Source organism: Arachis ipaensis, chromosome B2, assembly GCF_059453495.1.
Source record: "Arachis ipaensis isolate K30076 ecotype BB chromosome B2, ASM5945349v1, whole genome shotgun sequence".
Lineage (NCBI taxonomy): Eukaryota > Viridiplantae > Streptophyta > Magnoliopsida > Fabales > Fabaceae > Arachis > Arachis ipaensis.
In genome coordinates, this window is record NC_142437.1 from 11399978 (window position 1) to 11416929 (window position 16952).

General features: G+C 36.6%; 2 protein-coding genes across 3 annotated transcripts; one reads left to right on the forward strand and one right to left on the reverse strand.

Annotated features, from left to right (window-relative positions):
• Positions 1-637: 637 nt before the first annotated feature.
• LOC107624977 (zinc finger CCCH domain-containing protein 17) lies at positions 638-3765 on the reverse strand. 2 transcript variants are annotated; one of them, XM_016327480.3, is made up of 8 exons: positions 3645-3765; positions 2708-3242; positions 2290-2475; positions 2088-2189; positions 1777-1935; positions 1402-1581; positions 1195-1292; positions 638-1074 (listed from the first exon to the last, which is right to left on the reverse strand). In XM_016327480.3, exons 2-8 carry the CDS (start codon positions 3236-3238, stop codon positions 930-932), a joined length of 1401 nt encoding a protein of 466 aa, XP_016182966.1. In that variant the 5' UTR covers positions 3239-3242; positions 3645-3765; the 3' UTR covers positions 638-929. The 2 variants fall into 2 exon arrangements, with proteins under 2 accessions (XP_016182966.1, XP_088359553.1); XM_088503427.1 differs by having other exon boundaries at positions 2708-3431; positions 3645-3758.
• An 8903-nt stretch (positions 3766-12668) lies between these two features.
• LOC148573032 (uncharacterized) lies at positions 12669-16639 on the forward strand. The gene is made up of 8 exons (XM_088505635.1): positions 12669-12981; positions 13218-13357; positions 13462-14067; positions 14140-14383; positions 15870-15947; positions 16038-16115; positions 16413-16490; positions 16584-16639. Exons 1-8 carry the CDS (start codon positions 12669-12671, stop codon positions 16637-16639), a joined length of 1593 nt encoding a protein of 530 aa, XP_088361761.1.
• The last annotated feature ends 313 nt before the right edge of the window (positions 16640-16952 follow it).

A 16952-nucleotide genomic window follows, 5' to 3' on the forward strand; every position in this document is an offset into this window, starting at 1 on the left:
TCAATTTTGGACAATCAGAAACATCTAATAGACGCAGCTGCTGCTTTGACAAGTATTCTACCCCACTGATGGATTGCAACTCACATAATTTGAATAGGTTCAATTCTTTTAAGTTTCCAAGAATCTCCTCATTATTAGCTTCATCATGGGAGGGCAATATATTTTTTGAGAGTTTCATCATAGTACTCTGCCCATCATCGTCAAATATATTTGGATGTCTTCTCAAATAATTTAAATAGTTACTCTGCCCATCATCGTCAAAAAGGTAAACTAGTTTATTCAAACTCTCAAGATTTTCATCCTTACATTTTCTCAACCATGAACTTAAAAGGTTGAGTGTGTATCCAATACAAAGTCAAATTTTCCATCTTGGAAATATCATAACGGCAGAAAGAGTTTATAAGTATAAATAACTTTTTTGAAGCTTATGATTATAAATAGTAAGGGAGCACAGGTCGGGCTGGGGCTAGTACAGAGAGAGAAGTTTTCATCTACAAGCCTAGAAAAGTTCCAACAGTCCAAAGTTATGCCTATTATTATTTTGGTTTTCAATTGGTCACTTTTTTCTTTCTTTGGCTGTAAGATATTTATGATTATAATTTAAGAAGTTAAATTAAGAATTTAAAATGATATGCACTCTTTTCAAAATTTATGATCTTATTGAGAATTGTATCATACATAGAATGTTGTTACATTATACATTCAAAGTTCCACCGAGGTTTTATTTCTGCTCGGCCTATGTTAGTGATGCCTCATTAAAACCTCAAATGCTAAAACACTAATACCTACCCTAATAAGAGGAAAAAGAGTACCCTCACCAAACATAGTTTAAGGAATAATCATCACTGACAATTGACAAACATTTTCTATGTGATGCAGTGCCAATGATCATGCAGTCTCTCCTCCTACAAAGATCTTTTTGTTGTAGTTCAAGAGGTTGGCACCTTTGGCTCTTCCAACCATCTCCACACATTCAGCAAACCAGTCCCATCTCCAGTGAAGAAGAGTCCACCAGGACCTATCGCGAAGGATCGAACTTCTCGTCTTGTAAATAGTCGACCTCTCTCTAAAAACCTGTAGAAGCAGGCACAGCAGGTAGCTAAAACAGCAAGCAAGAAAAAACAAGCCCCACATAACACAGACATTGCAGCAACAGTAGCAAGACAATTAGATGAAAGCTTGATGGTTACTCACGTCGGCAACTCATACATGCGAACTGAATTGTCTTGGCACGAGCAGAACAATATTGGCTTGGCGTCTGCATCTGTCATTCCATATAGTCCAAGAATAGCCTGTGATAAAAAATATAAATTGGATAAACCAATCACCTCCTTCATCAATAAAATTAAAATATCAACTTAAACATATTTGTACAGAAATGTCAGTGGTTAAACAACTTACATTTTTGTCAGTGTGAGTATATGCCACTTTCAGAGTTCCCTCCTCAGTGCACACCCAAACATTGACTGTGCAATCATATGAACTCGATAATAAATAATCTTCCCAACAAAGAAGTGACGTGACTACGTCGGTATGCCCGTTAAGTGTCATTGTGCACTGTAATGTATTTAGGTCCCACACCTATAGATAGCAGAGTAACAAATATCTCAGACCCGCTATTAGTTTAGAAAAGAGAATGAAACAAACAATTGCATGTGTATACCATGAAGACTGATCATGACCAAATTATAAATTTAAAAGCTTTGCATGAAACATATATCTCATACTGAAATAAATAAATAAATAAACAAACTGCTAGTTGACAGAAAACACTACCTTGATGCTATGGTCCATTGACCCAGAATAAAGCATCTTGTAGCATCCAATAGCAAGACAAACCACCGGTTTAGTATGACCACTTAGTGTTGCAACCAGTTCGAAAGGAGACTCAGGTTTGGGATCAGAGCTGTATCTCCAAGCATAAATAACACCATCCTGCAATTTAAATAAACATATTATTTTAAAACTAATAAACAACAGAGCTAGCTGAAATGTGACGGTTCTGATCAAACAACAGCAGTAGCAAATGGCTAACTATAAACAAAGGTTGAATTACAACAACCATAAGTCACTGCAAGGGAATTTACCTCTGCTCCAGCAAGAAGGATATCATTGCCAACATTCAAGGAAAGGACTTGCCCTTTAGGTCCATCAAGAGTAACATCTGCACCCGTCTGAATATTCCATACCTTAACAACAACCACAATCAAATTATAAATTTGCAGTTAAAGCTCCTATACATAAGATATCATTATTACAATAAAAATAAAAGAGGAAGTGTGAGCTTACCTTTACAGCATTCTTCACGCCGGCAAAAATCCATGGGCCCTCAGATATGAGCGAGGTAACTTCAGAATTAAGATGGATCATGTTAACACAATGGCCAGTGTTGCAATCCCATGCCCGAACTGTGCCATCAGTGCTACCAGAATAAAGTTTATCTGAACCAGCAGGTAATGCAATTCCAGTGACAACCTGTCACAAAATTTGAATATTAGCATAAATGAATCTAACTCAATGGCACTTATTAAGTAATTTAATTAGAGTAAACATCTTAGAATAAAGTTCCTAGCCAATATTCACCTAACATCCAAATTAAACCAAGACAATTCACTACAGAATTAGTTTACCGAAAACACTAAGCATAATATAATATCCTTTCATGTGTTCATATCAAATAATAAAAGGTGGAATCAGACATCTATACCTTCTTGTGTTCATGAAGCTTTGCAAGTGTAGTAAACCCATCACCATAAAACCATGAATGCAAATTCTGACACAGGTCACCATGCACACAATTGTCAGTCATCCAATATTTACAAATACTGCGTGATTTCTCCATAGGAGACTTAGCAACAGTGGCCACTTCTTCCACACTTTCAGTCTTTTCAATGGATATATCCATTTGTTCACACTGGGTTGGCTTCTCAACAGACATAGTTTCTGATCCACACTCAACAGCCTTTCGTGCACAATTTGCTGGCTTCTTGAAGGCCTTGGGTGCGCAATTTGTTGGCTTCTTAACAGAGGAACTGGCCATCTTCTCAGCAGACAAATGTGGATTCTTCGAATGCATATATGTCATATTGGCATTATGTACATTGGATGGCAATGTCGATAAGCTATGCAAAAATTTGCAAGGATTCCTGTTGCATCTCCCAGCTAGCCAGTACTTACATGTTGGTGGTGTTGTACCACTGAACCTTTCAGTCCTCCTTGTTGTTGTTATAATAGCCATAATACTAGGAAAAAAAAACACAATCCAAATAACATCAGGCACACAGTATTCCCATCAATAAGACCCTTCATTGCTCAGAGACCTCTTCCAAAACTCAAACAACAACCCAATCAGAATAAGCTGCAGAATCCATTCCCTCATCAAAACCCAAATTCTGCTTATCCCCCAATTTTACATCAACACAGTAACACCACTTGAGTATAATACAAGTTATGAACATTACAGAAAAAAGAAATTTCAAATGGAACCCTAAAATAAAAATCCTAATTTTCCTCCAAGGAATGGCGTGGATTTTGGGAGAGGTCAATCCAATCGGAGAGAACTCTTCACGCATTTCATCCATCGCAAAAAAGAAAGAGAAAAATAGCGCAAAATTCCGAAGAAGGTAGCGTGCTAGGAAGCAAACCTGAGTTAAGAGTAGAATTGAGATCGGAAAGCCCAATAAAACTAATAAGAATTAGAATCACTGAATCAGAGTCAGAGAGATTCAGCGAAGAAGAAAGTGTTTTTATAATAGTGTAAAGGAAAATTGGAAGCCATATGAGGTCCTTTATTTATAGGTTTCGTTGACCGAATGACGGTGGGCAGTTAGTTACAAATGTTAAGGTTCTTTATTTGTGTAAATCAGAAAAAGATTTTATAAGATCGGAAATTAAATGTCTAATTTTTTTAGTGATGGAGATCCAAGATATGTTATGTCTAGTTACCGAGATTTGGTGTATTTTTTTGGAGTTGGATCCTCTAAATTTTAAATTTATACTTTAGAGGGTAAAGTATGATCTTTTATTTTGAATATTTTTTTTTATATTTATTTTTGGTTTTACCTATAAAATAAATAGTAAGAGATCACACTTTATTTTCTAAAATAAAATTTAAACTTTGAAAAATTCAAATCCTATTTTTTATTAATATGAAGATAAATATTTTTTTAAATTAAAATGCGTAAATAGGAGGTTTAGATTTTTTTGCGTTAAATGGGTCTATCATTGGGAAATGAATTGTTGTATGTACAAAGGTGGAATTTGACACTCACTTGACCAATTTAAGTTGGTTAACGAGTGATGTATCTTGATGGATTACGAAGACTTAGATTAAGTGCTTGTTTAGACGTCATTATCTTAATAAAATAAATATCTTTTTCAATGAAAAAATATCTTTTTTTATTTTTTAGCGTGTTTGACAAATTTCTAGTAGTAAAAGTAAAAGCACTAGAAAAATAAAAAAAAACATCTTTTTTGAGAAACTATTACATCTTTTTAAAAGATCTTTTTTCTTTAAAAGAAAGATGTTTTTTACATAATAAAAATAAATAAAAAAATACTTTTATATTGTTATACCCAAATGTAATTAATAAATAAAAAGATTTTTTGCATAAGATATTTAAATATAAAATTACTTTTATTTTTTCATAAGATCTTTTAAAAACAACAAGTCAAAATTTTTTTTTAAAAGCTCACCCAAACAAACCCTAAGAGAGTTTGACTAGCCTTATTCTTTTGTGTTTTTTGCTGTTTATTTGTCTTGTGCAATTCTTTTTTTTACCAAAGATAGGAGACTCGAACCCGCAACCTCTTAATTGAGTATGGGGAGACAATGTCATTTGAGCTATTACTCATTAGCGTCTTGTGCTCTCTTCACTAAACAAAAAAAAAATTCTTTTTCAAATCTAAACTATGCAATTTAACTATACATACGAGATATAAATAATATGATTTGGATTTGCTAGATTTTATGTCCAAAACTAAATAAAAACCCAAACTCAAATTACAGTTAATAGTAGTCTAATACACTATCATTATCATGATATTCATTAGTTGTTTCCAATATGGTTTAAAACAAATTTAAGGACATCATTCTAACCAAAATTATATGATTTATTATATTTATACCAGATCTTTTATTTAATTATAAATTTGGTCTAAATATAGGATTAGATTGAATTAGATTCCTTTAATATCCGATCAATTCCAAATAATTTTATACTATCTTCAGTTCTTCACCATATCAAAAAATAAAAATAAAAACTCATCTTCTATTAGGTAGTTATAAAACATAATTAAAATTGAATTCATAGTTGAAATAACCTATTGAAGGTTGAACTATTGTGATTACATTACATAAATTAACTAAAATAATTTCGTGATCTTAATAAATAATTAAATTAAAATATCAAGTCTTCAGGATTAGTTAGTTATAAAGCATAATTAAAATTGAAATCATAGCTCAAATAGTATAATGAGGGAGAATATAGGCCAACATAAAAATAAAAAAATAGTTGGACTACAGATTCAAGTATTTTTGTATCTAAGTTCAATCAAGTAGGTCCAATATAAAAAAAACTCACTCTCCCATAAATCTCCCAAACGTTATCAATTTACTTCGCGCTTGAATATGAAAAAATCTCTTAAAACTTGTTCATATTCTCTGCGGAAACTACTGTAGAATTAGGTGGAGCATTTGAATTCATCAACAAAAAACACACAAAAACAAGAACAAAGATTCTGCAAGGTACTGAGAAAACTATTGTTATTATGTTCAATTAATTTCTCGCAAATCTCGCGTTTCTTCTAGTTCGATTTAAGGTTTAGTGGATTGAGTTCGTTCATTCATTTAGTAGATCAAGTTTCTCTGATTCTATTTTTATTTGTTTTCTCCGTAACTAGGGCATCGAATGAAACTGTGTTGTTAGTTTATTGGTTCTGGTAAATAATTCGGTTCATCTTTTAGTTTAATTGAGTTCATTTCCATGTAGAAATGAATTGAAATGTGTTTTTCTTGCTGATTGAATGTTTATCACGTTTTGTTCAAATCTGAATCGAATTCGGTTCATTTGTGAATTGAGTTAGGTTCACTTGATACTACTGTTAAGTATTCACAAAATCTGTTATTTCTTAAGAAATTCAGTTCTTCTCTTAGGTTAATTGACTTCATTTGCATGCAAAAATGAACTAAAATGTGCTTTTCTTGCTAATTAAATGTTTATCACGTTTTGTTCAAATCTGAATCGAATTCAATTCATTTGTAATTGAGTGAGGTTCACTTGATACTACTGTTAAGTATTCACCAAATCTATTATTCCTCAAGAAATTCAGTTCATTTCTTAGTTTAATTGAGTTCATTTGCATGCAGGAATGAATTGAAATATGATTTTCTTACTGATTGAATACTTATCACTTTTTGTTTAAATTTGAACCGAATTCGGTTCATTTGTGAATTTAGTTAGGTTCATTTGATACTACTGTTAAGTATTCACCAAATCTGAACCAAATTCAATTCAATTCTAAATTGAGTGAGGTTCACTTGTTAAGTATTGACCAAATTTTTTGTTCCTTATAGCCAAAATAAAAAAGATGATCGTCTCAAAAAAGGAAAAACAGCATTATAATGTAAGCATACACATGTTAAATCAACTCTATTTTTGTATTATAAATATATCATAACATAATGTTTCAAATCCTTGCAAAGAACTCACGATTTGAGATGCTCAACAAAATCAAAAGCTAGGGTGTCAAAGAATTGAGTGTAGAAAAGAAAACTATTGTTGAACAAACGGGATTCGGTATACTGACACATATCCCAGAATTGAATGTCTCTCACAAGCTCTTGAGGAAATTGATTCGTTGCTTTGATGTCTATCATGGATCCTGGCACTCTCTATAGCAAAATCTACATAATCCCTGTCAAGATAAGAGATGGGTTGGGCATAAATTTTGGCGGTATTATACTTTCCATCTTTTACATTTGTATTTTTTTTTAATATTTTGTTATTTTTTTAAAGTTATTTCGGTTCATTCCTTAGTTTATTTGAGGTTCATTTGAATATAAAAAATGAACTGGACCTTTTTGACTGATTTGTTTATATTAAAATGTTATAGGAGATCATTTTCCTGAAAAAGTTACATACAACAAACTGGGTAAGGAACAGAAAGAGATTGTTAACAATTTCAAAGGTGCTATTTTGGCATCTTTAACAAAATTTGTGATTGATATGAGTGTTGAAGGGGAGGAGAACTTGCTAAAATTCAAAAGGACTTTCGTCGTCTACGTACAGAAATGCTTCTTGCTGCCGACAACAGCAAGCACTGTCTCACTGGTCCATAAGCCACCTGCTCTTCATGTGGAGACAGTCCGACGATGGAATTGGACACCTCATGTGCTGAGCTTCCTGATCAAGGGGATCAAAATCTAAAGAGCAGGAAAGAAACTTTCGTTTGATGATTGTGTCTTCGTTTTAATGTTAATAAATTTCCATGAAACGAAGTTTTCTCAACTAGAAGTAGATGATGCTCCTGGACCACCATGGGTGGCGTACTGGACAAGGAAGAGGCTGGTCAAGCGGCTTGCTTTGGAAATAACTAATGAAATGGTAAATAAAAAAATTCTCTTGAAATTTTGGTTCAGATGCTTTTAAAATATTGTGCTAACTAAATAAGTTTATGTTTTAGGGACTTGTGAAAAGAGCAGAATTAAGAAAAGGAGCGATAGAAGAAAAGAAGGGGGAAAGAAGGAAAAGGAGAAGGAAAAAAAATGTCATCTTACATTCGTCTTCAGAAGAAGAATTTTTTTTTTGAATCTGAGTATATTTCTCACCATCGCTTATTAAAAATTATCTATTTATTTAAAATTTTATATTGTTATTTTAACAAAATTTTTTGTATGTGTTGCAGAGAAGAAAAAGAAATCGATAAAACACCGCAAAAAAAAAAAAAAGAAAACAACCACAAAAGGGTGGCGAAAAAACAAACAAAAAAAAAAAAGATTGTTTTTACGAATTCGGAAAGCAAAACTGAATCCAAAGACGAGTAAGATTTGGAAATGATTATTTTCGATTCATCTCTACGTTTATTTGAGGTTCATTTAGTTTAGTTTCACTCGGATTTGCTGAAAATTGTTCATGTGTACTTGTTAAGTTAGTTACAACTATCTGATATTTGTCACTAGTACAAATTCGATGTGTTTTGTTGATAATTGACTTTATTTGACTGCTTGTTCAAATCTGAAATAATTTCGGTTCATTTATTTTTTAATTAAGGTTCATCCTTGATTTAAATCAAAACTTATTGTATGAATTTTCATGAGAGAGAGGGAGAGAGAGAGTGTGGGTGGGAAACACGGGGAGGAGTAGAACGTTAGGTCAGGTCAAGGATCCTAGAGTTTGGAACCGAGATGAGTATCGACGCTTGGAGAGCGAGTCTTTTTCAATTTTTGTAGATAATCTCCCATTAGACATCTCGAGAAGAGAGCTGTTTCAACTGTTTAACTGGACCGGGCGCATAAACGACATATACCTATCTAGGAAATACAAGAATGGAGGCTTATATATCTTTGCGTTCATCCGGTACACCACGAAAGGAGGAGCATCAAAGGCTATAGCGGAGATGAATCATATTAGGTTGAGAGGAAAGGTTGTTTTTATGGGGGAAGGCAAGTACAGAAGAATGTCCGAGGTGAAAGACACAAACAGGATTCCTCCACGAAGGGACGGTCAAAATGCTATGGATCGACAAGTACTAGAAGAAGGAGGAGAGGCCAAGAAGATTACAGAACCTCCCAACAAGGCCTTGATAAACGATAAGACAGATCAGACTCCACATGGCAATGGATGGACGAAGAGAGTTAAAGTAATGGCAGTGAAAGAAAACCTGGACTGGTTGCAGAAAAGCCTGGTTGGGGGATCGACGAAGGCTATTAATTTCAGAGCGCTGAGGAAATCGATTGCGAGAATTTTTTCCCCATGTCATCCAGGTACGAGAAATGGGTGCTTATAAAGCGCTGTTGACCTTTGACAGCCTCTTGAATGCAGAAGAGGCTTACACTTTCAATATGAATGGCCTACTACAGTTTTTCCACAGCGTATGGAGGTGGGACGAATCGGAGAGAAGTGAAACCCGAAGGGTGTGGCTAGAATGCTTTGGGGTACCTTTACATGCTTGGTCTGGGGATACTTTCAGGCTAATAGGCAGTCAATGAGGTGAGGTGGTGGGCTGTGATAACACGACAGAATCGTGCTCTTCGTTTAGTGCTGGTCGGGTAGAAATCGATACATGTGTAATGGACGTAATTAAAGAATGGATCCATATCACAATAGGCACTAGTGGCTTTGACATACTGGTTAAAGAGGTAGGTTGTGAAACATATGGGGTGGATGTCAAGATGGGAATGATGAGGGATGGTGAGGATAGCGGTGAACAGCAGAGGAATTTAACCACTGAGTTTAATGATGGTGTAGCTATAACGGCGCCAAGACCTATAATTTCGACAGGCAGTGCGGATCAGGCAGCGGAAGTCATTGTCGAAGTGATGCGAGAGAAGGTTGAAGATGAGGATAGATTGGTAATTTCAGAAACAATTTTGAATGAATGGAGTTATGATAATTTAATGCACAATCAATCGAAGTTGGTAACTTATCAATCAAATAAAAGTGGTAATGAAGGTATGGCGGATTTGGTGGGATATGACGAAGTGGATTCTGAAATGACGATTCCATGGGATTACGGTTGTCAACATAATGGGCCAGGCAGAGGGGAGAAATTGTGTAACGTAACTGTATCTACAAGGAAGCCCCACTATAGTAATACATGCTGCAATGCAGGTTTGGGCTTTGAAGGGGTAGGGCCCAAAGGAATCCAACAGATTAGTGGAACGGATGCCCATCTTGGGCTTAACTTGGTGCGCACGGACCGGGTCAGTACCAAATTGGGTTTGCCTTCAGCGGGTCAGGGATCTGAGGGGAAGAACCGGCGCAATGTACCAGGAAAGGCATCGCTTGCACCTGCGGCTGGGGTTGTTCGATCGCTGGAGGCTGCGACTCCCAGGATTGGTGCAGCACGCTCCTACCCCAGTCAAGAACGCCTTCCGACCCTGGTTCCTGGAGCACTGAGTTAGTCGGTTCACACAGTCGGAGATGCATGTTGGGCGAAAGAGATTGGAGGTAAACAGGGAGAAGGAGGCCGAGAAGGGCAGGGCAGCGTCAGGGAGTTGACGACGGTGGCTCTCCAGTCAGAAGACAACCAGAATTCCCCTTGGGAAGTGACGGGTTTGGCAGGGAATGGTAGGCATAAGGAGATGCGACTGAACACACGAATGGTGGAGGCGGAAAGTGGCAGAAGGGCAGTCCATGGAAGAGGGGCTGAGGGCGTAGAAAACAAGGCTGAACTAGGTAATGCTGATGAATGAATTAGTGAAGATGAGGAAGAGCTTGGAGAGATTGGGCCTGGTGTAAAAGCTACTGCCGACAGAAACTTACTGGAGCCTAATGACGAGGATGGTTATGATGTGGACGACGGTGGCGTGGAGGATGAAGTTCAGGCCAAGGACGATGAAGCCAGTGACAATGAGGGTTTAACATTGGAGGAGCAGCTCTTAGAGAACAAAAGAACTTGGGACTTAGCAAGGGAATCAGGAACAATGCTGTATAATGAAGAAGATGACATTATGGCGATCCTTCAGCAGCAAAACGAAGAAATTGCACGGAAGAAAAAGTTGGCAAAACAAAGGGAAAAAGCGAGGAGGAGCAGACCCAAGACTCATAAAAAGGTGTGTAATAAGTTTTTGAAATGAATTTTAGCTCGTGGAATATCAGGGGGTTAAGGGGGGATGGAAAGCTTAGGATGATTAAGAACCTGAGAAGTGCATTCAGATTAAACATGTTAGGCCTGGTAGAGACCAAAAGACAGTTAGTGACTAATTTTGATATAAGAAATATTTGGGGAAATAGTGGCGCGGATTGGGATTTTGTTGAATCTAATGGTGCATCTGGTGGGCTGTTATTAATATGGGATGATGATTTTTTCAAAATAAGAAATAGCCACAAAGGAGAAAGATGGTTGTGTATTGAAGGGGAGATATTGAAGTATAATTTTATTTGTGCTTTTATCCTGGTGTATGGTGCGCATACTAGAGATGAGAAGCTTGTTGTTTGGGAAGAATTGAGCTATATAGCTAGTTTATGTCAGGTTCCCTGTTGCTGCATGGGGACTTCAATGAGATTGTACAGGTGGAAGAAAGACGGGGCGCAGATACATTACCCTTGTCAGCCGAAGACTTCAAGAATTGGATACATGACATGGGTGTGGTGGACTTGCCGATTACTGACCGCAAGTTTACATGGTTCAGAGGTCGATCATGCAGTCATATTGATAGGGTTCTGGTTAGTCTGGAATGGCTTGAAAAGTTTCCAGAGACTCGGATGCGTGGTGGTCCAAGGGGTTTGTCTGACCACTGCCCTGTTATAGTGGAAGAAAGAAGGCGTAGCGATGGTCTGAGGCCTTTCAGAAGTCTTGATTCGTGGTTTACCCATGAAGGTTTCCTGAGAATGGTAAAGGAGGAATGGAGAGGGCTTGGTGTGACACAATTTACAGATAAATTAAAGGCTATGATAGTTCTTATGGGAAGATGGCATAAAGATAACTTTGGGGATATGGATAAGAAAATCAAGAAGTTTGAGGAAGAGATAAGAAAGATTGATGACATGGTGACTGATGGTGTGTATGATGGAACAATGGAGGCAAGAAGGAAGGCACTTGTGACTTGCTGTGAGAAATGGTATGTACGGAAGGAGTTACATTGGAAGCAGATGTCACGATCCAGACATGCGAAGGACATTGACAAGAATACGAGGTACTTCCACAATTTAGCTTCTGTGAGAAGAAGGAACAACAGGATTGATGAGTTGCTCATTAATGGAAGACTGGTAAGGAATCAAGCTCAGATTAAGATTGCGATTAGAGACTTCTACAAGAATTTGTATCACCAGGAAGAGGCTCCTTTGGTGGGGTTCAGGGATGGATTAGTAGAAATGATTGGTGAAGATGATGCTCTGGCTCTGGAGGTACAGCCGAACCCTGAAGAGATTAAAGAAGCAGTGTGGGACTGTGAATCTTGCAAGGCGCCAGGTAGTGATGGGTACAACATGAATTTTATCAAGAGGTGTTGGGCTGAAATTGGATCTGATTTTACGGCAGCGGTGATGGATTTTTTCCTTACATCCAAGCTACCAGCGGATGCAAATCTCACTTGGGTGGCACTGGCCCCTAAGTTCTCTGGTGCAAAGGAGATCAAAGACCTAAGACCAATCAGTATGGTAGGTTGTGTGTATAAAGTCATTTCGAAAATACTGGTTAGGAGGATGCGAGCAATCATGCCACGACTGGTAGGTGAGACTCAGAGCGCTTTTTTCAAGGGACGTAAGATTCATGATGGGGTTCTTATAGCTTGTGAAACTGTTCAATGGATAAGAGCGAGGAAGAAGGAAGCGGTAATAATAAAGTTAGACTTTCACAAAGCATATGATAGAGTCAAGTGGAGTTTCGTTGACCTGGTGTTGCAGAAGATGGGCTTTGGACATAGATAGAGGAGTTGGGTTATAAAGTGTGTAGGTACGAGCTCTATGTCAGCGCTGATAAACGGTTCGCCATCTAAGCCTTTTAAGATGGAAAGAGGTCTGAGACAGGGGGACCCGCTGTTTCCGTTTCTTTTTGTACTCGTGGTAGATGTTCTACATAGGATGCTTGGAGAGGCGGTGAGAAATGGCAGAATCTCGCCGCTGCTAGTGGGTCGAGATCATATCGAGTTGTCACATCTACAGTTTGCAGATGACACTATCCTGTTCTGTCCCCCGGAGGAAGAGACCATAAAGAATTACAGAAGGATACTTCGCTGCTTTGAGATTATGTCGGGGCTGAGTATTAACTTTGATAAGTCTAGCCTGGTTCCTATTAATTGTGAGGCTCAGTGGGTACAGCGTATGTGTGGTGTACTGGGCTGTAAGGCAGCATCTCTTCCGATAAAATACCTGGGAATCCAACTAGGAGCGAACCCGAGATTGTGAAGACTTGAAAGCCTATTATAGAAAAAGTGGAGGAGAAGCTGAGCGTCTGGAAAGCTAAGGCGCTTAACAAAGCTGGTAAGCTGGTACTCATTAAATCTGTTTTGAACAGTCTGCCTGTATATTATTTGAGTTTGTATAAAATGTCAAAAGCTGTTGCAGAGAAACTGATTGCCCTACAGAGAAGGTTTCTATGGAGTAAGGAGGATGGTAGGATTGGTATGGCCATGGTCAGGTGGGAAGTGGTGCAGGCTCCTAAAAAGTTAGGTGGCTTAGGTGTCAGGGATGCAATGGTGTGCAACACAGCCCTTCTTTTTAAGTGGTGGTGACGATTTTCGAAGGAGAATTGTCCCTTATGGAAAAAAGTGGTGTGCTTTTGTAACAATCTGAATCCCAGTGTAATGCTGTCATCCCAGGTCTTACCCACTCGGGAGGGGGGGTGTGGAAGGATATCTGCCATATACAGTTTATGAATGAACAAGTAAGACAGAAGATGATTAATGGATTGTCTATGGAGATTGGTGATGGGAGACGAACTCGTTTTTGGGAGGATGTCTGGTTGCGTGGTGGGCCCCTGAAAAATGTGTTTCCGAGACTCTTCTCAGTTTCAAACCAAAGAGGATCCGTCATAGGGGATTGTGGGTTCTGGGACGGGTTAGAATGGAGGTGGAATTTCCAATGGAAGCGAGAGCTATTCCAATGGAAGTTGGACCTACTGAACCAGTTGCATGAAACATTAAGACTGGTTAATCTCGTGTATGACAGAGAGGATAGAGTGGCGTGGAAGTTTGATAAACAAGGTGTATTTTCTACTAACTCCTTTGTGCAGGAATTGCAGGTGGAATTGCTTCCGGAGGTTATAGCGAGTTTCAGTTTTACTAGGACAGTTTGGAAGGGTCTAGTTCCACCAAGAATTGAATTGTTTATCTGGTTTGCCTTGACTGCAAGGGTCAATACAAAGGAAAGGCTGAGTCGGTTGAGAGTGATTAACCAAGAAGAGGTGGTCTGTGTATTGTGTAATAAAAGTGTTGAATCTTGTCACCACTTGTTTTTTGCTTGTGAATTTTCTTGGCAGGTTTGGTGTGCATGGCTATCTTTTGTTGGAAGGCAATGGTTATGTCCAGGGACGTTAAAGGAACATTTTCAGAGTTGGACTGAGTTATCAACAAGGAAGCAGGAGCGCAAAAGGTGGATGGTATCCTTATGTGCTATTATCTGGAATATCTGGCTTGAAAGGAATTTGAGGATCTTTCAGAATAAAGGAAAAGGGGTTGACGATATTATTCACCAGTCTTTCACAAATTTTAAGGAGTGGTTAGGTGTAGATCCCTTTTGTTGTTGATGGCAATGCCGAAGATGACAAGGGGCATCATATAACTTGTAATTTTGCTTATTAGATTATGCCTTTAACTAGTGGTTTTTCTATTTCTTTGCTTCTGTTGCTCCACTTGTTGTGTTGAGCTTTTTCATTAAAAAAAAATGAATTTTCAGAAGTGAACAAGTAGAAGAAATGAGTACCGAAAAAAGAAAACAAAAAGAAAAAAGAATGAAGAGAAAAAATGATGGCGTTGAAAAAATAAATGTTGCTCTGGATGACCGTGACTCGACGGGCACGCGATATGATTTATTGCAGACGTAAGATAGAGTTTCTAATATAAAGTTTTTTTTCTTTCTCTGCTAACTTTTCTTAAAATCTCGTGTAATTTCTTGGGATTTACTAATTAATATTTATTTTTTTGCTTAGACTTTCGACTATAAATTTGGGCAGCAAAACCAAACTTGTGTTATAAACAAAAACGAGCTTGGGACCGTCTGTAAATGCACTGAGCAATACTAAATAATTTCTCTTAAATTTTATTTACATCTTCTGCTTTTAATTAGAATATCTTGGTTGATGATTTTAGTTTAGTATCTTTTTTATTAGAAAAAATACCCCTGAAATTTTCGGTTATAATTTTTAGAACAAAAAATTGCATGAAAAATAGAGTTTACTTGAGGTTCAAATTTGAAGTAATTTCGGTTTATTTCTAGGTTTAATTGAGGATTAAAAATGAATTTTATGTGTTTTTAATTCTTTGATTTTAATTGATGTTTATTTTTTAGTTTAATTAGAAAATTTTGGTTGATGATTTTAATTTGGCATCTTTTTTATTTAAAAAAATACCTCTGAAACCCCGGTTACATATTTTAGAAAAAAAGAAACGACATGAAAAGAAAACAGAGTTTACAACTTAGATAATTATTTTTGTTTAATTAATCACACAGAATTTTTGTTTAATTATTAGTAGCACAATACCTGATCCTCAATAACAAATCATTGCGGTTCAAGAAGAAACTCAGTCTCAATCTTTGGATATGTGAGTTTTTCAACTTACTTTCCTATTATAATCAATGTGCAGCTTTTAGTTTTTCCGTTCCTATTTTAATCATTGAACATTAACTTCTCTCTTATTTACCTTCCTTAGAGTTTCTATTGCAGTGGTTTTCCTTTACCTTTGTCCCTTCAAAAACTCAAACAGAAAAAACTTCTGTTAATAAGTAAGTTATACTTAAAATTATTTTTATTAGTTTTGATGGTATATAATAATAATTTCGGTTCATTATTGAACATTTTTTTGTTTAATACAACTGCCCTCCATAACCCCAACACCCAGCCTGTAAAGAAACTTCTGCAAGGCAATTGGAGCAAGAAGCTCCTCTTAATGTGTAAGTTTTACTTAAAATTATTTTTATTAGTTTTGATAGTATATAATAATAATAATAATAATTTTTGTTCATTATTGAACACTTTTTTGTTTAATCCAGTTGCCCTCCGGAACCCCAACACCAGGCCTGCGAAGAAACTTCGGCAAGGCAATCGGAGCAAGAAGCTCCTCTTAATGTGTAAGTTCCACTTAAAATCTTTTTTATTAGTTTTGATATTATATAAATATAATTTTAGTTCATTATTGTATTCTTTTGTGTTTAATCCAGTTGCTTTCCGAAACCCTAACAACAAGCCTGCGAAGAAGCTCCGGCAAGGTAATCGAAGCAAGAAACTCCTCTTAATGTGTAAGTTTTACTTAAAATTCTTTTTATTACTTTTGATGGTATATAATAGTAATTTCGATTTATTTTTTAGTATATTTGAGGTTCATTTGAATCCAGAAATGAATTTGATGTGTTCTTGTTGATGATTGAGTTTTTTTTACTGCTAGTTCAAATCCGATGTAATTTCAGTTGTTGAGGTCCATTTGAATCTAGAAATGAATTCGATGTGTTCTTATTGATGGTTGAGCTTTTTTGACTATTCGTTCACATCTGAAGTAATTTCAGTTCATTATTGAACTCTTTTCTATTTATACACAGCTGCCCTCCAAAATTTCAACACCAGGCCTACGAAAAATCTTCCACAAGGCAAATGGAGTAGGAAACTCTTCTTAATGTGTAAGTTCTATTTAAAATTGTTTTTATTAGTTTTGATGTTATATCATAATGCTTTTTTATTATTACTTCAAACCTTCCTCTGTCATCTTGCAGTTGTTCTCGTTCTCGGCATTGAGAAGATGATGCACCTTCTTTTAGCCTTGTCATAAGTCTCCCGACTTCTCCACTAAGTTCCCCAACCTCTTAACCAACAGTAACACAACATGAAATGTTAGCAAAAGTGGTAATGGATGCTGGGGTGACAGCAGCATTACAATTTTCTAAGAAAACAAGTGCAAAGAAGAGTTTGAGCATCCTTAAAGGGTACAAGACTCCGATGAAAGAAAAAAAATAACAAAGAAGATAAGGGAGAAATGTTATCAGTGGATGACACAAGTAAAGATTTACAAAGATGATTTAACCAATGAGTATGAACCGATATTCATGTTGGACCACAAAGCATATTTGGAGGGGATAGATTCC